Source organism: Hyaena hyaena, unplaced genomic scaffold (assembly GCF_003009895.1).
Source record: "Hyaena hyaena isolate Hyena2069 unplaced genomic scaffold, ASM300989v1 scaffold_335, whole genome shotgun sequence".
Lineage (NCBI taxonomy): Eukaryota > Metazoa > Chordata > Mammalia > Carnivora > Hyaenidae > Hyaena > Hyaena hyaena.
The window spans coordinates 131,801-154,377 of NW_024080968.1; the positions used below are offsets into that span (position 1 = coordinate 131,801).

Consider the following 22,577-nt stretch of genomic DNA (forward strand, 5'->3'; position numbering starts at 1 on the left):
GCCGGTGGCTGAGTCGGTCTGAAGTTGCGGGGGCCGGGGGAGCCATGGGGGCCACTGGCGACGCCGAGCAGCCGCGGGGACCCAGCGGGGCAGAGCGGGGCGGCCCCGACCTGGGCGACGCGGGCGCAGCGGGGCAGCTGGTTCTCACGGTGAGGGCGCCCCCGGGGAGGCCGGGGCTGGGCCTGGGCTCGGGCCGGCTGGGCCTCGGGCTCCCGGGACCCTGGCCCGCGGGCGAGAGAACGCGGCGGCTGGAGCTGCCCAGGGAGTTGGCGTTTTCGCAGTCCAACGACCTGGATTCAAATTCTGGTGCCGCCCTCCTAGCTAGGTGACGTGAGCAAGTCCTGCCAACCCCTGAGCTCCGGTTTCGTCTTCTGTAAAATGGAGATGATTAGTGCCTGCCTCATAAAGTTGTGGGGATGGGGTGTAAGTACGAGGAAAACGCCCAGCACACCGCCTGCCCCAGAGTAGCCCCTCGGGAAACACTGGTTCCCTTCTTCCTGCCGTTCCAGAAAATGTGGGGTTGGGAGTTTTCGAGGCAGGAAACTTGTCCTCAGTTCCTCCTCCCGGGCAGGGCCTTTCAACCGCTTCGCTCCCGCCATCCCCGTCCCTGAGAAGCAGGGATATCCACGTTTAAGTTCATGTCCACCCTCCAGCCCGGTGTCACAGGCCTCAGTGACACCTGTTCCCTTCGTCCCCACAGAACCCTTGGAACATAATGATAAAGCACCGGCAGGTGCAGCGAAGGGGCCGCCGCTCACAGATGACAACAAGGTAAGGCTGGTCCTGGGTATTTACCTCCCAGGCATTGGCTTGGATGGCACCTTTGGGGATCCCCACTACACCAAGCTGAGAAGAGATAATCAGCCATTAGAAAGAGCACTGGACTAGGAAAAAGCAGACTGAGATTCTCTAACTCTGTGTGTGACCTTGGTTGAATCACTGCCTCCTCTGAACTGATGTACAAAGTGAGGGTTAGTCATGGATTCAGTCGTACCTAAGATCCCTAACGCTCAGTGGCTCACCACTGCTTGAGGGCGCTAAAGAGATCCAGGGGGGTGCCTGGGTGGCCCAGTCGGTTAAGCATCCGACTTTGGCTCGGGTCATGATCTCACAGTTCATGGGTTAGAGCCCCTCATTGGGCTCTGTGCTGACAGCTCAGAGCCTGGAGCCTGCTTTGGAGTCTGTGTGTGTCTCTGTCCATCCCCTGCTCACACTCGGTCTCTGTCTCAAAAATAAACAGTTAAAAATTTTTAATAAATAAATTGCTAAAGAGACAGAATAGCAGGGAAGTTCAGAAAAAAGTGGGGCTAGGCTTATAGGATATGGATTATATTTCTTGACGTTGTTAGTGATTAAATGGGTGTTCACTAAAACTATTAAACCGTATAGATTTTGTATTTCATAAAACACTTTAAGGATAATGCTCATTTCATGAGCAAAAGACATGAATAGATACTTCTCCAGAGAAGGCATCCAGATGGCTAACAGACACATGAAAAAAAAAAAAATACTCACCATCACTCATCCTCAGGGAAATACAAAGCAAACCACAATGAGATACCACCTCACACATGTCAGAGTGGCTAACATGAACAACTCAGGCAACAACAGATGTTGGCGAGGATGCGGAGAAGAGGATCTCTTTTGCACTGCTGGTGGGAATGCAGACTGGTGCGGCTGCTCTGGAAAACAGTTCCTCAAAAAATTAAAAATAGAACTACCCTACAACCCAGCAGTTGCTCTACTAAGTATTTATCCAAGGACAAAGGTGTGCTGTTTTGAAGGGGCACATGCACCCCCCAATGTTGATAGCAGAATTATCAACAATAGCCAAAGTATGGAAAGAGCCCAAATGTCCATTGACCAATGACTGGATAAAGAAGATGTGGTATACATATATAATGGAGAATTACTCAGCAATCAAAAAGAATGAAATCTTACCATTTACAACTACATGGATGGAAGTAGAGAGTATTATGTTAAGTGAAATTTAGTCAGAGAAAAATATCATATGCTTTCACTAACATGAAGAATTTAAGATATAAAACGGGTGTCTGGGTGGCTTAGTTGGGCGTCCGACTTCAGATCAAGTCATGATCTCACAGTTCATGAGTTTGGGCCCTGCATCAGACTCTGCTGACAGCTCGGATCGTGGAGCCTGCTTCAGATTCTGTGTCTCTCTCTTTCTTTGCCCCTCCCCTGCTGATGCTCTGACTCTCTGTCACTCAAAAATAAATAAAACATTAAAAAAAATAAAGATACAAAACAGATGAACATAAGGGAAGGGAAGCAAAAATAATATAAAAACAGAGAGGGGGACAAATAATAAGACTCTTTTTTTTTTTTAATGTTTATTTCTGAGAGAGAGAGAGACAGCATGAGCAGGGGAGGGTCAGAGAGAGAGGGAGACACAGAATCTGAAGCAGGCTCCAGGCTGTGAGCTAGCTGTCAGCACAGAGCCCGACACGGGGCTCGAACCCACGAACCGTGAGATCATGACCTGAGCCGAAGCCGGACGCCCAACCGACTGAGCCACCCAGGCGCCCCCATAAGACTCTTAACTACAGAGAACAAACAGGGTTGCTGGAGGGGTTGTGGGAGGGGGGATGGGCCAAATGGGTAAGGGGCATTAAGGAATCTACTCCTGAAATCATTGTTGCGTCAAATGCTAACTAACTGGGATGTAAACTTAAAAATTAATGTTTTCAAAAGAGTAATGCTCATTTCATAGTGTTATTGTGAAAATGGAATAAAGCCATACATCTATGTAGCATGCACAGAACCTGGGCACGTAGCTTGTTTTCAGTAGAAGCTGTCTATTCTCCTTAAAGGAGATGGTGTCAAGAGTTGGCTGGGCAGACCAGGAGAGACATGACCTTGGGACATGACCCCTGACTGTGTCTCCCTCCTGAATGCAGTTTCACGGATCCTGCTATCTCCATGGACCTTCTGCGAGCTGTCCTCCAGCCTAGCATCAATGAGGAGATCCAGACTGTCTTCAACAAGTACATGAAGGTGAGAGGGACACAGCAATAAAAAACTAACAAGGACAGAGATTCACGAGCAGGTCTTTCCTGCATCACAGTCCCCCCTGGCTCGCTCTGCTACACAGATGTGTAAATTCTGCACCCCTGAGAACTTTCTCCCCCTTTTTTGAGGGGGTAATTTGAATACCCCTTTGCCAAGTCATTATGAGGCTAAAATGATTTAAGTGTAATGTGATCAGCACTGTGCTTCGAACAAGTGTTTTTATTGTTTAATAGTATCACCATTATTATTATTTAAAACTCTTCTAGGGGCACCTGGGTAGTTCAGTTGGTTAAGCATCCGACTCTTGCTTTTGGCTCAGGTTATGATCTCATGGTTCGCGAGTTCAAGCCTTGCACAGATAGTGCGGAGCCTGCTTGGGATTCTCTTTTTCCTGGTTTCTCTGCCCTTCCCTCCCTCTCTAAATTAATTAATTAATTAAATTTTTAAAAATTCCTTTCCAGACCTATAAAGAAACTTTTACATGACTCTACCCGATTGTCCCGTAGATACTTCAAACTGAGCATATTCAGAACTGAGCTCTTTTTCTTCCTAAACCTCTTCCTCTTGTGTTTGTTTAATCATTCAGGAAGTGTTTACTGAGAGGGGCACCTGGGTGGCTAAGTCAGTTAGACGTCTGACTTTGGCTTAGGTCATGATCTCACAGCTTGTGGGTTTGAGCCCCACATCGGGCTCTGTGCTGACAGCTCAGAGCCTGGAGCCTGCTGCAGATTCTGTGTCTCCCTCTCTCTCTGCCCCTCCCCTTCTCATGCTCTGTCTCTCTCTGTCTCTCTCTCTCAAAAATAAAGATTAAAAAAGAAAGTATTTACTAAGAACCCGCTATGATAGCAGGCAGTGTTCAGGTCACTGAGGATGTAGCAGTGAACAAAATGAGTGTCTCTGTTCTCTTTAAACAAACGTAATGGGGTGACCATTCAGTTAGAAACTGGAAACCAGGAAGCCTGCCTTTCCCTCACCTTCCCCATCCAGTCACAGAGTCCTGTACATTCCACTTCATTATCCGTCATGCGTGCCCTTCTTCCTGCTCGCCTCTGCCTTGGTTCAGGCCTCGCCTTCCCACCCAGGCTCCAGCTGTAACTGCCGCTCCTTCAGCCCAGCCTCCGTACAGCTGCCAGTGACCTCTCAAGTCTAAGTCTGATGGTGTCACTTCCCTATTTAAAGTCCCTCGGTGAGTTTCCATTGCCTTCTGGGTAAAATCTAGACTCCTTAACATGGCATATACAGCCCACTGTGATAAGACCCCAGCCACACCTTTTCATATACCCTGTTACTACTACCTCTCTTTGTTGCATGTTCCAGAATGCACCATGTATTCTCATACCTCCCCACTTTTACATATGCAGAAGTAAAGAGGCTAATCCACTAGGAAAAGGCTAGGCCAGGATTCGGTCCAGGATTGCCTCCCTCCAAAGCCCTTTCCTTGTTTCCTGATAGTGGATACCATGATTCAAGAACTTTCTCTCCTAGGGGCGCCTGGGTGGCTTAGTCGGTTAAGCGTCCAACTTTTCGCTTAGGTCATAATCTCACGGTTCGTGGGTTCGAGCCCCGCGTCAGGCTCTGTGCTGACTGCCAGCTCAGAGCCTGGAGCCTGTTTCAGTCTGTGACTCCCTCTTTCTCTGACCCTCCTCTGCTCACGCTGTCTCTCTCTCTCTCCTAGAAATAAATAAAAACATTAAAAAAAAAAAAAAAGAACTTTCTCTCCTCGACAAATGCTGAATGAAGACAAATTGTAGCTCTGGGCTCCCTTTGTATGTTGTGTGTCAAGATACCTCCTTATTGGGGCACTTGGGGGGTCTCAGTTGGTTAAGCGTCTGACTCTTGATTTCAGCTCAGGTCATGACCTCACAGTTTGTGGGATTGAGCCTCATGTCCAGCTCTGTGCTAACAGCACAGAGCCTGCTTGGAATTCTTTCTCTTCCTCTCTTTCTGCTCCTCCCCCCCACCCCACCACCGCATGCTCTGCATGCTCTGCATGCTCGCTCGCTCGCTCTCTCTCTCTCTCTCGCTCTCTCGCTCTCTCTCTCTCTCGCTCTCTCTGCTTCTGCTCCTCCCTCCACCTCGTGTGTGCATTCTCTCTCTCTCTCTCTCTCTCACAAAATAAATTAATAAACTTAAAAAATACATATCCCTTTATCACCCTTCATTTCAGATAAGAGACTTGATTACATCGCTGCTGCAGATAAGTTCACATTGTTGGTTGACCACTTCTGGCTACCCATTGTTTTAACAATGTTTAGGATAATAACTTCCAGACATGACTGATCTTATCTGAGACAATGTTCATCTGTTCATCATTATTGATTGATTTGTGCAATGACTAAATGCATCCCCCTTTTTAAAAGAAATATCCTAATAATATAGCTCATAAAATGGATTGATGGATGGACAAAGGGGTGAATAAATAGATATGTTATAACAAATATAGCAAAATGTTAATTAGAGACTCGATGTGGTAGATGTTAGATATTTACTGATTGGATAATTCTTTCAATTTTATGTTTGATGTTTTTCATAAGAAAATATTAGGAAAAATTATATTACACAAATATATTATACAAATATTTTAAAAAGTAAAAACCTGGGGCACCTGGGTGGCTTAGTCGGTTAAGCGTCCGACTTTCGCTTAGGTCATGATCTCGTGGTTTGTGGGTTCGAGCCCCGCGTCGGGCTCTGTGCTGACTGCCGGCTCAGAGCCTGGAGCCTACTTCAGAGTCTGTATCTCCCTCTCTCTCTGACCCTCCCCTGCTCACGCTGTCTCTCTCTCTCTCCTAGAAATAAATAAAAATATTAAAAAAAGTAATAATAAAATAAAAATAAATAAAAAGTAAAAACCTAAAGACACTAAAACCTCCCAGAGATAGCAACCTGTTAACAGTGACTATGTTGTCAGTCTCCCGTAGTTATTTGTGTGTGTTTGTGTGTGTGTACACACCCCTGTTCAAAAACTACATGGCAGGGGCGCCTGGGTGGCTTAGTCGGTTAAGCGTCCGACTTCAGCTCAGGTCATGATCTTGCGGTTTGTGGGTTCAAGCCCCACGTCAGGCTATGTACTGACGGCCAGCTCGGAGCCTGGAGCCTGTTTCAGATTCTGTGTCTCCCTCTCTCTCTGACCCTCCCATGCTCACGCTCTCTATCTCTCAGAAATAAATAAAACATCAAAAAAAAAAAAGAAAAAAACTACATGACATCATGTTACACACACTGTTCTGCAACTTAGTATTTTCATTTATCAGTATACTTTGCTCATGTTTTTAGGTCAGTGCATAATAGCTCACTCTGATTCTTTTTTTTTTTTTTTTTTCCTTTTCTTTTTTAAGTAATCCCAATGCCCAACTTGGGGCTTGAACTCACGACCCTGAGATCAAGAGTCACATGCTCTACTGCCTGAGCCAGCCATGTGCCCTATCACCCTGATACATTTTTTTTTTTAGTTTATTTATTTATTTTGAGAGGGAGAGAGAGTAGGGTAGGGACAGAGAGAGGGGGGCCAAGAGAGAGAGAATCCCAAGCAGGCTCCACATTGTCAGTGCAGAGCCTGATGTGGGGCTTGAACTCACGAACCATGAGATCATGACCTGACCCGAAACCAAGAGTCAGACACTTAACTGACTGAGCCACCCAGGCACCCCTTTCCTTACTGTGATTTTTAATATTTGCACACAGCTTCCTATTATGGCTATACCATGATTTATTTGAGCAATAATTGGACATTTAAGTTATTCTTTGATTTTATTCTACTCACACATCAATGGTGTAATGAGCCTCCTTCAGGCATCTCCGTGGTTATGACCCTCCTTAGGAGAGAGTGGAGCGAGGAACCTGGGATTTGACTCTAAATCTGTCTGATGTCAAAGCCACATTCATAATCCCTTTTCCCTTCTGTATGAGGAGAAGACAAAGCTTCGCTTTTATGTTCCATGTCCTTCAAGTTGATGCACATTAGCAGGTCTTCTGACCTTGTCCTCTGTTCTGCCTCTCCCTAGTTCTTCCAGAAGGCAGCACTGAATGTGAGAGACAATGTGGGGGAAGAAGTGGATGCCGAGCAGCTGATCCAGGAGGCCTGTCGCAGCTGCCTGGAGCAGGTGAGACCAAGGGGGCAGGAGATGCAGGCACAGGGTTAGGCCTCGGGGCTCTGTTAGGAAGCGGCATCACTTTGTTCACGGTATTGGGGCGGGGGGGATGCCTGACAAGCCACTAACATCCAGCTAGGGCTTGGAGCTGCTGCTGACAGAGAGGAGGCACGTGGCTCCCATGTGCCAGGCACTGTGATGGACAATTTCGCATGTATTCGTTCAGTGACCTCCCAGAAGCCATATTTTAATCCCTACTTTACAGAAGAAGAAACTGGCTCAGAATAAGCAAGAGTTAGAATAGCTAAGGCCTGTCTCACCTCTGCAAGTACTTGGTGACTTAACTCTTCAAGTAGTCACAGCCCCTTTTGGCATCATGGAGCCTCCGCCCTCTCTGCCTCTCAGGGTGTGGTCAGGAGGCGTGGCATCAGGTCTAGAAATGTGGCTGTGTTCCCAAGATAGACATGAGCCTGTTTGCATTTGTCAGCTGTTCTTATTAATAGAAATTGTCAGCATCACCCGGATTCTGTGCCTGACTCTGAAGCCACTAGCTGTCAGAGATGGGAAGTTTTTCATATCAGAGGCACAGAGGCTGATTCGAGCTTAGTGCTCTGAGGCTGTCTCAGGAGATGAGTGATGTCTTCTGGGGCTTGGCTGGCCAGCTGCTCAGGCATAGCCTCAGAGAGGAGCGAGAGCGGGGCCGGAGCCTCAGCTTCGAGAGGACAAAACCCCACCCATCAGTGCAGTGAAAGCTGATGTGCTTCTCCATCTAAGCCCAACTCCCAGGAGGCCGAGTCTTTAATTCGCTCTGGGACTGTAGTATATTATAATCAGTTGTAAGATCTGCTGATAATAAAACCTGGCAGTTTGTGAGTGTTACTGTAAGATTGAACTGAATCAAGATTAAATTGATAAACCTTAAGTCTCAGTTGCCTGCCAGAATCCTTTTTTCTTTTTAAGTTTATTTATTTTGAGGGAGGGATGGGGGAGGGACAAAGAGAGAGGGAGAATCCCAAGAAGGCTCAGAGCCTGATGTGGGGCTTGAACCCATGAACCATAAGTTCATGACCTAAGCCGAAGTTGAACGTTTAACCAACTAAGCCACCCAGGTGCACCACCACACACACCCCCCACAATGCCTTTTTGAGTTTATTTGTCTCTTCAGCTAATATGTATTGAGAGCCTACTGTGTGCCATTTCTGTGCCAGGCCCCGACAGCGCTGTGCAAAATGGACATAGTCCTTACCCCCAGATCCCTGACGTTACTGCAGTAATCATACAATAGATCTAGGATTATAGACTGTTCTAAGTGCTGAGTGTGGGAGGCAGTGAGAGTCCACAAGGTAAGGGAGCAGAGTACATCTAAGGGACAGAAAGAAGGCAGGATAGAGAGAATGATACTTGATGAGGCTGGAAGGGTAAGCAGAGGGCAAAATCGAGCAGGGCACTGCAAACCAAATTGTAGGTATGGTGTTTTAAGCAGAAGAGCCGCCTAATGAGATTTGCATTCTGGAAGATCACTCTGGCTGCCATGAGGAGATTGGTTTGGGAATCTGCCGTGGAGATTGGAAGGGGAGCTGTGAAACTATCCCTGAGTCCCCATGAAAGATGAGATTAAAGTGAACTGGGCATAGTCCATACTCCTCAATGGTTATACCTTTCCAGTCTCCTGAATCCCCACGTCCACCTTGTGGACTTCCCCCTTGCTAGGATTGATGGGACCAGGAAGCTAGAGTGTGGAACAGAAGGTATGTGATCAGAGCACAGGAATCCAAGCACAAGGAGGTAGAAAGCCCAAAGTCCATCTTGAAACCAGATGAATCAAGAAGTCTTTCCACTTTTCTAAATTGGGAGTAAGAATCCCACCCCCTTCTCCCCATGGTTTGCTGTGAGGATTAATTGAGGAAATACACATACACTACTGACACAGAACATACTAGATATTAAATGCATGGGAGTTCTATTCATAATTATAACACACACCTGCCTTAGGGACACCTGCCAGGTTCAGTCAGTAGAGTGTGCGAGTCTTGATCTTGGGGTTGTGGGTTCAAGCCCCAGATTGGGTGTAGAGATTACTTTAAAAATAATAAAATCTTTAAAAAATAAAAATAATAAACGTACATAACTGCCTCACAGCAGAACCTAGTTTTCAGGTAGCCAGGATACTCGGAAGTTTTTTGGGGTCCTCCTGTCTAAACTGCACACAGAACTTCATTACATGCAAAAATTCTTCACATTGGACATGATACAACTAGAGCAGGGTTTTTAGTTTGTTTGGGTTAAGACTTGATTTGCTGTTTGTGCTTCTGTTCTCAGCACTGACCATCTCAGTCAAGTTCCCTGATCTCCTTAGCTATCCCTTTATGGCGATTTCTTAAGGAGAAATGGCTGATCTCAGCTATAGCCCGTTGCCTTGCATTTTTTGTTTTCTTGATTTTGTTTTGCACAGCAGTTGTGTTTTATTTGTTCATTCTATTCATGCGAGTACTATATATCCATTAAAGATTTGGCATAGTCGTTAAGAAGGCAGCCTTTTTCTTGATTTACACTGTCTAGATACGACTCCTGGCTTTACCTCTGACTCACTGTGTGACTTCAGGCAAGTCACCTCACCTCCCTGAATCTCCGTTTTCTCATCTGCACAGGGGGTAGAGAGGTGCTACCTCATAGGATTGTTGTGAGGTTTAAACATGGCAGTAACTCTTAAAACATTTCAGTCAGCAACTCAGTACAGACTCAGTAACTGTTACCCACTGCTGGTTTATGTTAAAATTAGACAGTAGAAATTATAAAGAAGGAAAATAAAATTCCTCATGATCTCACTACAAGCAGTAACTCATATTAACATTTTGGTGCACTTTCTTCTTTTCCCTGTGTATGTTTTCACCCATGTGCATCCACTCCCAGGGGCACCAGGCTTGCGGTGAGGAGCAAAAACAGACCACCCTTGAACCCACAGCCTCCTGCAGCTGCCACCCTGTTTCTCTGTCCCCTCTTACAGCTAGACTTTGGGAAAGGGGCTATCACTGGCTCCACTTTGTCACCTGCTATTCATTTTTTCGCTCACTTTGTTTTGGTGGCGTTCTTCACCACTTCACCAAAACCCCTCTTATATCAGAGCCATCAGTAACCTCTGTGTTGTCAGATCCTGTGGACCCGAAGTGTCCTCAGTTTACTTAACTTCTTGGTAGCATTTGTGCCAGGGGATTGTTTCGTGTTTCTTTGAGCGCTCCTCTTTGGGCTCCAGTGCCTTGACTTTGCGTCCACTCGTCTTTGGCTTCCTGGACCAGCTCACCTTCTCTACCTGCCCTCTTTACTATTGGTGCATTTGTGAATTCAGTCCTCGGCCCCCTTCTCTTCTGTGGCTCACTCTCCTTCTAGGTGATTCCCTCCAGTACTGTAGCTTTGAAGCCAATTTAAGTGCTGATGATTCCCAAATGTGTATCTCGGCCCTGAGCTGCCTCCACCCTTGGCGTTCTTCGGGTCTACGCTCATGGCAGCCAGACCCTTCTCTTTCAAGATGAACGAGATTGGATCGCTCTCCTCTTTAAAACCAGTGACTTCCCACTGCAGGCAGAGTAAAACCCCAATGCCTTAGGATGATCCACAGAGCCCTACCTGCACTGGCTCCAGCCCATTTCTTGAACTTCATCTCATCGCACCGCCCTCTCGCTGGCTGTCTTCTGGATGTACTGGAGTCCATCCTGCTTCTCCAGTTCACCACGCTCAGCACCTTGGCACCTGCTATTCCCACTGGCCAGCGTGAGCTACCCCTAACTCTTTATATATTTGCCACCGCTTCTCCAGCCTCATCAGAGAAGCCTTCCCTGGCCATCCATCTAGCCCCTCCATCTCACTCCTTTCCTCACCTCCCGTTAATCTGTGTCACTTTACTTGTCTATTTCTACCATGTATTTCAATATGGAATTATTAATAGCTCATGCACTTATTTCCCATCTCCCTCTCCTCCCCCACCTCTACTACAAGCTTGAGCTTTGCAAGAGTTGAGGCCTGATCTTTTTCACTGCAGTATTCCATGCCCTAGAATACAACTCTTCATATGTGTACACTGATTGCGCAAATGAGTGAATGAATGAACGAGGAAACAAAGGAACGAATGGCAAATGAATGAGCAGGCTTCCTGCTCTCATAAAACCGACAGCCTGGTTAGGCAGACAGATGTGAATTAAAGCCCACAAAACATGTGCACAATTTCACACAGAGACATATGCACTCATCACGGCAGCGTTTGGAGGAGAAGGTTGTGAATTCAGACTTAGCAGATTTGGGGACCTCAGCGCATAGACCTCGGGCAGACGGTTGCTGGAGCTCAGAGGAGAAGAGAAAAAGTCATAATCAACACTTTGTGTCACCTATACTCAAAAATTTTTTTAATTACATTGTCATCAACTTATCAATGTTAATTGAAGCTGTGAGCATGGTGAGAGTAGACAGAATACCAAATGGAAGGAGATAGAATGAACCAGACTGAGGGAGAAGAGCAGCAGAAAAGGCTGAGAGAGAGTGGCCACACAAGTAGGAAAACCAGGGAAGGGTGGCCACAGGAGCCTGTAGGAAAGAGTTTCCAGAAGAGGGGAGTGCTCAGGCCTGTCCAGTGCTGCTCACAGGAACACAGCTCTTCACACGACCTGTACACTCCCCGCTCACCCCTCTCTCCTGCCCGTTACTTGCCAGGCCAACTTTTTCTTCAAACAAGCCACGCCTGTTCCCACCTTGGTGCCCTTGCGCTCCTCCCTACTGCTGACACGCTTCTCCTCAGCTTTTCTTATAGCTGCTCAGCCGCTTTCTCCTCCCCTTCCCTTCCCGCCCCTCCCCCCTTGTCCTCCTGCCCAGCCCAGAAGGCTGCCTTCTCTGCACAGCCTCCCCTCTGCTAATTGTCACATCTGCCTGGGCTTTTTTTCCCCAGAGCAGTTATCATGATCTGAAATTACCTTGTTTCTATGTTTGTTGATGTTCTTATCTCCAGATTGCCCACAGGGTGTGAACTCCCCAAGGGCAGGGACTTTGTATGTGCTGCTTACTACTGTGTCCCCAGCACTGTGTCCCCAGTACTGTGTCCCCAGCACTTCTATACTAGGTGCTAAATATGTACTCAATGAAAAGCAGTGGCTCATTAACAGTAGTCTGTGCATATGGGAGATTTCAAGTTTGATTTTTTTTTTTTACATAGTCTTCAAATTTTTCAGCAACAGTCATTAATTACAGTTGACCCTTGAACAAGGCAGGGGTGAGAGGCGCCAATTTCCTGTGGCAGAAAATGCACGTGTAACCTTTTTTTTTAGAAGTAATCTCAGGGCACTTCGGTGGCTCAGTCAGTTAAGCATCTGACTTTGGCTCAGGTCATGATCTCACACCTTAGAAGTTCGGGCCCCACATAGGCTCTCTGCTGTCAACATGGGTCCAGCTTCAGATCCTGTCTCCCTCTCTATCTGCCTCTCATGTGCGCACGTGCAAAAATAGATAAAACATTTAAAAAACATTCTTTTAAGTAATCTCTGTGCCCAACATGAGGCTCAGACTCACTACCCTGAGATCAACTGAGCCGGTCAGACACCCCCACATATTAACTTTTGACTCCAAAAACTTAACTACTAACACCTATGTTGACTGGAAATCTTACCAATAACATCAACAGTTGGTGAACACATTTTTATGTTATATGTTTTATATAGTGTATTCTTACAGTAAAAGAGAAAAGATGTTACTGAGAAAATCATAAGGAAAATACATTTACAGTATTGTACTGTTTTTGTTGGAAAAAAAATCTGTGTGTTAGTAGACCTATACCATTCAAAGGGTCAACTGTACTTAAGTATTTTTAAAAAATAGGTCTCTGTATGTATATCTTGAGGTGCATTTGTACTGAGCATGAAAAAATTTCAACCCAGTTTGGAGTTTTAACCTCGCTGTTACCCACCAAAATAGTAACTGTTAACACTTGGTCTTTTTCCCTTCAGGCTAAACTACTGTTTTCAGATGGAGAAAAAGTAATACCCAGATTGACCCATGAACTTCCAGGGATAAAGGTCGGACTCACTGTGTCTGGGGTGTTGCATGGGGAGACGGATGAGGCTGGGAGGCAGGTGACCTCAGTGGGCCCAGGGAGGTGCCACATGTTACCTGTTTGTAGGACCAGGTCCAAACAGCATCCTGCTGGGAAAACTTCTGAACCCTGGCCTAGGGAGGGGCTGGAGGGTGTAGACCCAGGCTCTGACCTCTGCAACCCCAGGGGGCCTGCAGCTCCCAGGCACTGGCCTTTCATTAACTCCTCCCTCCCATGTCCCTCCAGCGAGGCCGACAGACAGAAGAAGAATGTGCCCATCGAGGAAGCCCCATTCCCAAAAAGGTAAGCCATCTCCCCGTTTTCTGGCTGGGAAAAGGCCCTACAAGTCCAGAAGAAGGGAGAGGGCTTGCTCCGTGCTCCTTGGAGCCTGTCTGGCACGAGAGGCAGGAGCCCTGGGGACGGCTACTCTCCCTGGTCACTCTCACTTGGTCTCTTGGGAAAACCATCTCCACCAAGTGACCCTGGACCTGCCAGTGGGATGGGGTGGGGCCTCCCACAAGCTCAGGCCTCTGACAGCTATTCTTTATGGCAGAGGAAGGGACGCCCCCCTGGACACATGCTGTCAAATGACCGGGCGGCCGCCGGCATGGTGTGAGTAGGGGCCAGCAGTGTGGTGAGAGCGGGGAGGGAGTGGGCCTGGAGGGGGAGAGGCCAGAGTCCCTGCCTGCCGAAGTCAGATCCAGCGTTTGAGTCACCAGGGAGCAAGGTTAGTCTGGTTTGAGGGTAGGGAAAGAAGGCAGCAAGGAGGACACTGTTTTATCCTGCTTTTGCCCCAGAACTGCTCAGCCCAGCTTGATTAAGTACCAGAGCTGTTTTTGTTAGTCTGTATTAAATGCTCATACGGTGCCGTGACTGGTCTCACACCGTATGTACTTTACCTTTTCATCCTTATGCCCCCCCCCGCCCCCCCTTAGCGAAGGTAGAGTTCCTTTTGAAAATAAGGAGACAGACTCAGAGGATTTTTGTCCAGGGTCCTACAGCTAATAATGAACAAAATTGCAATACAGTTTTTGAAGCAACAATCTTCTTTTCAAACAAAATTACGTGGAAGCCTGATAGAGAAAGCCGCCCGGGGCTGGTCGGGAGCAGCGGGGACGGTTTGAAAGCCCTGGTGTAGGAGCCGAGCAGTGAAGTCACCGCACCGTAGCGTGGTCTCCGAAGCAGCCCCGCTGCTCAGCAACAGGAGAGGGAGGGCAGCCGCTGTTGTTCTCTCCTTTTCACAGATGAGAAAACTGCAGCTCAGAGAGGTTCCCGGACTTGCCCGCATGGCTAGGTAATGTCAGAGCCAGTCCTAGAGTGGCTTTTTGCCTGTGTGCCTCCTCCCGTGGGTTACCGGGAGGAAAGAGAGCCAGGGCCACAGGGAGAGTGTGTGAGGAGCTCCCACCACCGCCAGCAGGCTCTGCGCCAGTCCCGGGCCTCACCTCGGAGAAGTCACCTTTCTTCTTTCCTTCCAATCAGATGGAAACCAAAATCCTGTGAACCAATTCGCCGAGAAGGCCCCAAGGTATGGCTGTGTGAGCGTGGCAGGGACTGCTGGCCCAGGCGGACTCAGTCAAGGCTCTGGGCCGATCGTGAGGGAAGGGGCGAGGCTGTGAGGGGTTTGTGAATGCCGTTGCAGAGCCAACCCCTACTCCCCGACCCCTGCCCTGCACCCACGCCCCAGCTGGCCTCCCTGAAGGATCTTTTTAAATTTTTTTTAATGTTTTTTTTATTCTTTTTTTTATGGTTTATTTATTTTTGAGAAACAGAGAGAACATGAGTGGGGGAGGGGCAGAGAGAGAGGGAGACACAGAACCCAAAACAGGCTCCAGGCTCCAAGCTGTCAGCACAGAGCCGGATGCGGGGCTCGAACCCCATGAACCATGAGATCATGACCCAAACCGAAGTTGGACGCTTAACTGACTGAGCCACCCAGGCGCCCCATCCCCTGAGGATCTTAAACAGGGATTGGAACTAGGGATACTTAACATGTGACAGGCACCGTACTAAATCTTTTGTGCGGATTATGTGTTTGCATTTATGTGAAGGCTTAGAGACCTGCTCAGAGTCACATACCTGCTGAGTGGCCTAGCCAGGTCTCAAAGCCGAGGTTCATTGCCACCAGAGGCTATGCTCCTAACCATCAGTCTCCAGAAGAGTTGTTTGCAGGCTCTGTTAGCAATAGGACCCTTTCTTCAAATAAAATCACGTGTGGAAGCCTGTCCTGCTTGAGGCTGTGACCAGTAGAAATGTGCCACCTATGGGGCACCTGGGTGGCTCCATTGGTTGAGCGTCCAACTTCAGCTCAGGTCATTATCTCGCAGTTTGTGGGTTTGAGCCCTGCATCGCACTCTGTGCTGACAGCTCAGAGCCCGCCTTGGATTCTGTGTCTCCCTCCCTCTCTTTCCCCCTCCCTGACTCAGATTCATGTCTCTCTTTCAAAAATAAACAAACATTAGAAAGGAAGGAAAGAAAAGAAGAAAAAAGGAAAGGAAAGAAAGACGGGCGGGAGGGAAGGAGAAAAGAAAAGGAAGGGAAGGAAGGAAGAAGAAAGAAAGAAAGGGAAGGGAAGGAAGGAAAAGGAAAGAAGGAAGGAAGTTAGAGCCCCCCTCCTGTATTACTGGCCCTCTCTGCTCTCACACTGGCAACCATGCCTTTCGTCTTAAACTCTGCTGCCTTGAACCAGTGATCCTGCATTTCCCTGATCTTTCTGTTCCTCTTCAGACATCCCTTCTCTCTCTCTTGTGAATTCTTCTTCAGCAATGACCCATATACGTGGGCCTTCCTCAGAATTCTCTCCCTGGCCCACTCCTGCACCCAAAGTTTCTGTGAATGATCTTTTCAGGGCTCACTGTGTCCTGAAGTTGCCATACCTCCTTGTTTGTCCCGCACCCCTCTTTCAGGGTAAAATTGTATATCCCGTCTGCTAGACCCCCCTGCCTGGCATCCCCATAGCATTTCAAACTCAGCCGATCCAACATCGCGTCAGAACCTTTCTCCATAGCTGCCTTCGACGTTCTCTACTTGAGTCATCTTTCCCTCTCCCCCTCCTTCCCATCTACATCAACTCAAGTCCTGGACAATCCTACCTCCCAAATACATCACCATTCCTCTTCCCTCCTCGTCATCCTTACTGCCATCTGAGCTCAGACCCTCATCTTTCAGAAATGCATTAGCACAGCAACCTCTAAACTGCTCCCTGCCTATAGTCTTGCCACTTCGAAGCCATTAGCCACATTGTGGCCAAGTGAGCTGTCTTTAAGCAAATCTGGCTCTCCCTGTTTAGGGCCCTCAGTGACTCCCGTGGCCTACAGAGTAAATAAAGTGCAGACCCATAAAAAGAAGCATACCAGGGCCTCTAGCCCTCTCCGCCTCTCCAGTCGCATCCATTGCCACTTGCTAATCTGTGCTCCCTCTCCTTTAGGTACACGGAATTGTTCAGGGTTTCTCTAGCAGGCCAAGCCCACTGCCGCCGCCTACGTTCATACTGGTCTCTTTCTTCCTTTCCTCCGCCCTTTCAGAAGTAACTTGGGAATTACCTTCACAAGGGAGCCTTCCCGCTGCTCTCCCCCTCGGCATCCCTCACGCACGGCCCTCATCTGTATCCCCGCCTGCCTCATGCAGTCTCTGGTCCCCGGAGAGCAGAGTGTATCTTACTCATCTCTATCCCCAGTACCTAGCCTAGCATGTGTCAGCACTTGGTTACTCGAGTCAGCTGTTTGGAATAGTGGACAAGGATGGTGGTAGGAGAAGGCAGGGGAGAGTATTTCCGTCCCGTCCGCCCGGCACACCTCACCCTCACCAGCCTCTATCTTTTGCATAGTGGGACCCAGCCCGGCTGAATGAATCTACCACCTTTGTGTTGGGATCTCGAGCCAACAAGTAAGTTAAGAGCTTTGGCGCAGAGGCGGGGGGGGGCGCACCTCAGGGGCCTGCTCCTAGGACTGCGGCTGCGGGAATCCTCACCTCCCGTCTGTTCCTTTTCAGGGCCCTAGGGATGGGGGGCACCAGAGGGAGAATCTACATCAAGCACCCACACCTCTTTAAGGTAGGTGAGTGCTGGGAGTTAGGCAGGCCCTTGCAGTGTGGGTAGGGGTGCTAGCAGCTGTGGGTGGCACGGAGGAGTGTAGAACACATACTGATCTGGGGGCCGGGACTTCGGGGTTCTAGTTACCCCTCTGCCCTTAACCTTTACCTTTTGTAATTTACTCAACACCTCTGTATCTCAGTACTTCCTTTGCATGCTTATTGTGTGCCAGTTTCTTGCGCTACACTTACATGATCTCATGGAACTGTCCTTTAAGATGGGGATTGCTGTATTGTTTTACAAAAAAAAAAAAAAAACAGGTAAAGAACAGCTAAGTGACTTGGCCAGAGTTATTCAGCCGATAAATGATGAGTCAGGATTCCAGTCTGGGTCTGTCTTCAGTAAAGCTTGAGCTCTTAACCACTGCCTTATCCAATGGTTTATAAAATAAAGGGATTAAAGCAAGGCAGCCGTTCTAACCCTTTTCAGACAAAGATACTTTGGTCTCCACTATTTAAGAAAATAATGGGGGAGGGGCATGAATTCACTCACCCTCTTAAATGAATTTCTGTTTTTTCAGTCACCTAAGCATCCAAATGTATTACAAAAATAGTAGTGCATGTGTGCTGAGGCCGGCTGATTCTGCATCCATGCATAAGGCTCGGATGTATACATCTTACCGGAAGTATACAGCTCCTTTGGGGTCCTCGAATTATGGCTCTGTCTACTACATTCTTTGCAAGTTCAAGTTCTCTGAAGAGCAGACTTGCTTCTAGTTTTTCAGTCTTATATCCTGGGCTCCTCAGCACCTAGACAGTGTGCCTACTTGCTACCTCATTTTCCTTTCAGTGCCTTCACTCCTGTTGTTCCCCTTGATGACCTTCCCCCCACCCCAGTCTGGTCTCTGCATGGCTCTTGTGTCACATCCACCTCTTCCAAAACCCTTCCTGCATCATCTCCCAAGTGCCTGTGCTCTGGGACCTACTTGGAACCGCAGTAGCTCAGTGGTTAAGGGTGTGGTTTCAGTCCTGGTTCCACTGCTTAGTGGCCAGGTGACCTTGAGCAAGTGGCTTCACATTTCCCGGTCTGTCTTGTCACCTACCAAAAGAGAATGATACAAGCCAACCTTTTAGGATGTGCAGAATTACGAGAGAGTGCGGTGAAGCTCCCCGAGCAATGCCTGGCACACAGCAAGGGCTCAGTAAATGCTCGTCCTTGCCAGCAAATAGTCCCCATTCTCAGGTCGCCTTTTGTGATAAACTGTCGATCCACACTCACTACAGGGGGGCGTGAGTTCACCGTAATCTTTCCAGTCTAGGGAGTGGAGGGAAAATGTTTTTGTTGTTTTACTTTATATTCTCTGTTAGTGTCAGTGAGCATCTTTTCATTCATTTCGACGAGCCCCTTTGTGTTTCTTCTGTACACTGCTTATTGAATCTTTCGCCCATTCTTCTGCCCTCCTAGTGCATCATTCAACTTTTTTTCCTTTTTAACTTTTTTTCATTATAGAAATAACATATAAGCTCATTCTTATCGTAAAAGGACTCAATATACAGAACCTAATCAAGAACAGAACACAAAGTTCCCATTCACCCTTGACTTGGAGTCTCCTCCGCTAGAGAGGAGTCTCACCCACGTGGTAGCTGCTTTCCATTCCCTCCCTGTGCACCCACGGGTGTCTGTGTGTGTGTGTGTGTGTGTGTGTGTGTGTCCTTTAGAGACGTGACTATGCATATATCAATAGCCATGATATGTACATTAGTGCATAGTGTTCTCTGATCTTATTTTTTTACTCCAAAATTCATTCATTGAGCAAGTATTTATTGAGTGCTAAACATTCTCAAGGAGCTAGAGACCTGGCAGTGCACAAACAGACACACAAAACAAAGTTCTTCACCACAGTACTATTCTGCCTCCACCTGAGCGTGACCTGTCCTGATTCTTGTCTTAGAAAATAATGGTCACCGATAGCCATTCGCTTGTGCTGTAAGCTACCTCGGGTCATTTTTCATTGAGGAGTAGAGCTCTAGAATAGTAGTTATCAGTCTGACCGGTTGTTGGAGTTCTGTGTTCTGAGAAAGGAAGGGGCAGGGATTCAAAGTGTGCTAACGCTCTCTGGTGTGGGGGTCCATCCCCGGGCTCCTGGGCTCAGCTCTGCTTGCTGTGAAGAAGTCGGCGAGCCCTCTCCATCCACCAGGCCGGGACGAGGTCGTCTTAGTAAGAGCTACTCAGGGGCCGAGATGCTCCAGCACCGAATGAGAAAAGCTCCCCTCCCTCGGCTAATGTCTGTGATCTCCCCCCTCACAGTATGCAGCTGACCCCCAGGACAAGCACTGGCTGGCCGAGCAGCATCACATGCGGGCAACAGGAGGGAAGATGGTAAGCGCCATTCACACCTGCCATGTCAGAGACCCTGCCGGCCCAGGGACCACGGTTCCTGCTGACTCTGCGCCTGCGCCCCTCAGAGCCTGATGAATGCGGAAAGGGAGACTTGTCGGGGGAGAGGGCCCACGTTTATGCTGGAGATCGGACTTACTCCCCGGATTCCCTTCCTACACAGCACCCCCTCAGCCTCCCACGTCACCCCTTGTATTTAGACTCTATTCGTTGTGCCTCAAAATGGCCAGCGCAAGACACACTTAACACAACTTTCCCCTAGTGCCCACTGACGACAGACTTCCCTCGTGGCCACAGCACTCTTCTACCAGACACAGCTGTAGCATCGCCCCAGCACAGTGGCCCAGGCGGCCCGTCTTGTCAGTAGGAGTTAGCACGTGCAGTAAAACTCGTTTGCCACACTAGCGGCCCCTTCCAGAATCCCCTCTGCTTAAAGAGTACTTAGTTTATATCCAGCAACAGTCTTGGGAGGAATCATCGCTTCGTGTGCTCTAAAAGAAGCAGGGCTTTGTTCATCACATGCAGCCCCTCCCCTGCCCCCGCCCCAAGGGCTCAGCTCCGCCACCAGGCTGCTCGGGTTAGAACTCGGGTCTTGCAAACCAGTGTGCTGTCTCCTTTCTGGCAAGAAAAGCCATCTTCTGCTTTATGACTCTTCTTATTCCTGCCCCCTGCTTAAGAAGATGTCAGGGAGCGTAGCACTGATACATAAAATGCAACATAACATAAATATTATAGAAATAGATGGGAAGAAGGAACGGCAGGATCTAAGGTTAAGCCATGAGCAAGACTAGCTTTATTTCTTTTTTTAATTTTTATGTTTGAGAGAGAAAGCATGAGCAGGAGAGGGGCAGAGAGAGGGGGACAGAGGATCCGAAGCAGGCTCTGCACTGAGAGAAGGGAGCCTGATGCGGAGCTCAAACTCATGAACCATGAGATCATGACCTGAGCCGGAGTCGGATGCTCAACCGATGAGCCATCCAGGCGCCTCAAGCCTAGTTAAAAGGGAGAATTTTTTAATTGCTGACTTGATAAACCAGCGCACTTCCGTGGGTTTTCGCAAATTTAGCTCCAGGCCCTTCTCTAGAATACCTTCTCTGTTAGATAGTTCACAGTGCTCATAAGGTGAAAATAGATTACTCAGGGGACACACCATCCTGACTGTGAGACCAGAAAGCACCATCTCTCACGGACGGCTTCTCATGTGATGAGTAACATCCCCTGTATGGTAAGCTCAGGAGAGGGCTCTCTCCCACCGCACACCTTGGCCCTGTGCCAAAGCTCTCCTGTAGGCCCCAGGGCTGCAGCAGTGCGCGCGGCTTCTCATGTTTCCCCTTTTGCCGTGAAGTTCAAAGCCAAATTATTTGTTCTTAGGGTTCACATAGGGCTTCCTCCTCCTGATTTCCTGTTTCCATAATGTGTTTTGCTAGCTCTCTTGACATTTCATTTTAAGCCACCTCAGAGTCCCTTTTTAAGAGGAAGACACTATAAACCAGTCACCAGTCCCACTCCCTAGCCCATAAAGTTTCCATATGCGTGAAAGGTGGTCTCAGGGAGCTGTTCCCCAGTCTCTCCCTACTCCCTCTCCCCCCCTAAATTGTAAATCATGCCCCTCTCCCTCCCAGCCGTCACATTAAGCACAGGTTTAACAAAGTGTTGTTGAGTTGAAAGGAATCAAAGGCAGTGACCGCTCTCCTTTGCTCCTGCCTCAGGCCTACCTCCTCATTGAGGAAGACATCCGGGACCTCGCTGCCAGTGATGACTACAGGTAAAACCGGTCATCTGCCCCCTGCCTCTCGCGTCCCTCGCAGTAGCCCCTTGGGGTGAGCCTGGGCCTGTACCCTCCCTTGCTTGAACTCTCCTCAATGTTTGTTCCAGAGGATGCCTGGACCTGAAGTTGGAGGAGCTGAAATCCTTTGTGCTACCCTCCTGGATGGTTGAGAAGATGCGGAAGTACATGGAGACACTACGGACTGAGAATGAGCATCGTGCTGTTGAAGCACCTCCGCAGACCTGAAGCCAGGCCTCCTGGCTGCGGGTGGCAGCCCTCCTCCAAGGCCCTCCCCCACGTGGCCGAGGCCACTGCCGGGACTGTTCCTGGATGGATCTCAGCGGCATTAAGCTGTGCCTGGGCTAGTTTGCAGTGACTCATTACAGAGCTCCCCCAGAATGGCACATGGTTCTATATTTGTAAAGTTATCGGGTTAAGAAATTAAACAGTTTGTAATAAACACAGTGAGCTTGATGTGTGGTCTGCATTGTAGGGATGGACGGGTTACCAGGGGCTCTAGAAGGAGGCACAGGGAAAAACGACCAGCTACCCCTCCCCCATTCTAGGTCAGTCCCCAGGAAAGTCCCACTGCTCCATGCATATCTGCTTTATGAGACAAGGTTGGGAACATCATGCGCCTTGCTAATCTTCCCTCTCTTATTTCTTCATCACCTAAGGTATAGACGAAGTGGCCGAATGTGATGGCTGGCCCCATGGGGGTTGGTAACAGACCAGAAAATGCGGAGAGGCTTCCACTACCCCGTTTTACAGGTCAAAATACGAAAGGACCGTTGGAGAGGCCGAGTTACGAGCCTGTTTCTAAGACTCTCCAGCTCTGGCCCTCATTCCCCTCGCATGAGTGTTCAGACAGAGGTCCCTACAGAGGTGCCCGGGACATTATAATAGGTGGAGGTGCACGGATTTCCGGGTTGAGGGAAGGGTACCGGTGTCGCCAAGACCGGGACGCTCCCTTCCCCTGGGAGTACGGATCCCGGCTGGGCGCGCCAGGCGTTCGGCACCGCACCCGGGCGCTTGTCGCGTAAGGGTTCATCATCCCACGTGGACTCTTTCTTGGCCCTTTAATGGTCGGCGTTTTCCAAAGGCCACCAATCCGCTGCAGACTCGTTAGTTAATGGCAGCCTCTTCTGCCAGTCGCCCATCCGAAGCCCGTTCCTGCCACCCAATAGTGGCACGCTGGGG

At 48.6% G+C, this 22,577-nt stretch overlaps 1 protein-coding gene across 6 annotated transcripts; it reads left to right on the forward strand.

Annotated features, from left to right (window-relative positions):
- Positions 1-21,841, forward strand: DNTTIP1 (deoxynucleotidyltransferase terminal interacting protein 1). Of its 6 annotated transcripts, none has more exons than XM_039249440.1 (14): positions 1-149; positions 701-771; positions 2,919-3,015; positions 7,032-7,130; positions 13,100-13,168; positions 13,432-13,488; positions 13,739-13,795; positions 14,430-14,479; positions 14,665-14,710; positions 17,009-17,067; positions 17,173-17,233; positions 19,520-19,591; positions 21,319-21,374; positions 21,485-21,841. In XM_039249440.1, the coding sequence occupies exons 1-14, from the start codon at positions 45-47 to the stop codon at positions 21,621-21,623; spliced, it is 1,038 nt and encodes a 345-aa protein (XP_039105371.1). In that variant the 5' UTR covers positions 1-44; the 3' UTR covers positions 21,624-21,841. The 6 variants fall into 6 exon arrangements, with proteins under 6 accessions (XP_039105371.1, XP_039105375.1, XP_039105376.1 ...); XM_039249443.1 differs by lacking the exon at positions 1-149 and adding an exon at positions 279-325; XM_039249442.1 differs by lacking the exon at positions 1-149 and adding an exon at positions 353-423.
- Positions 21,842-22,577: the final 736 nt, after the last annotated feature.

Coding starts and splice junctions, on each gene's coding strand:
- DNTTIP1 (XM_039249440.1), top strand. CDS start 45: ATGGGGGCCACTGGCGACGCCGAGCAGCCGCGGGGACCCAGCGGGGCA. Junction 3,016..7,031: donor TCTTCAACAAGTACATGAAG/GTGAGAGGGACA, acceptor GCCTCTCCCTAG/TTCTTCCAGAAGGCAGCACT. Junction 13,169..13,431: donor ATGAACTTCCAGGGATAAAG/GTCGGACTCACT, acceptor ATGTCCCTCCAG/CGAGGCCGACAGACAGAAGA.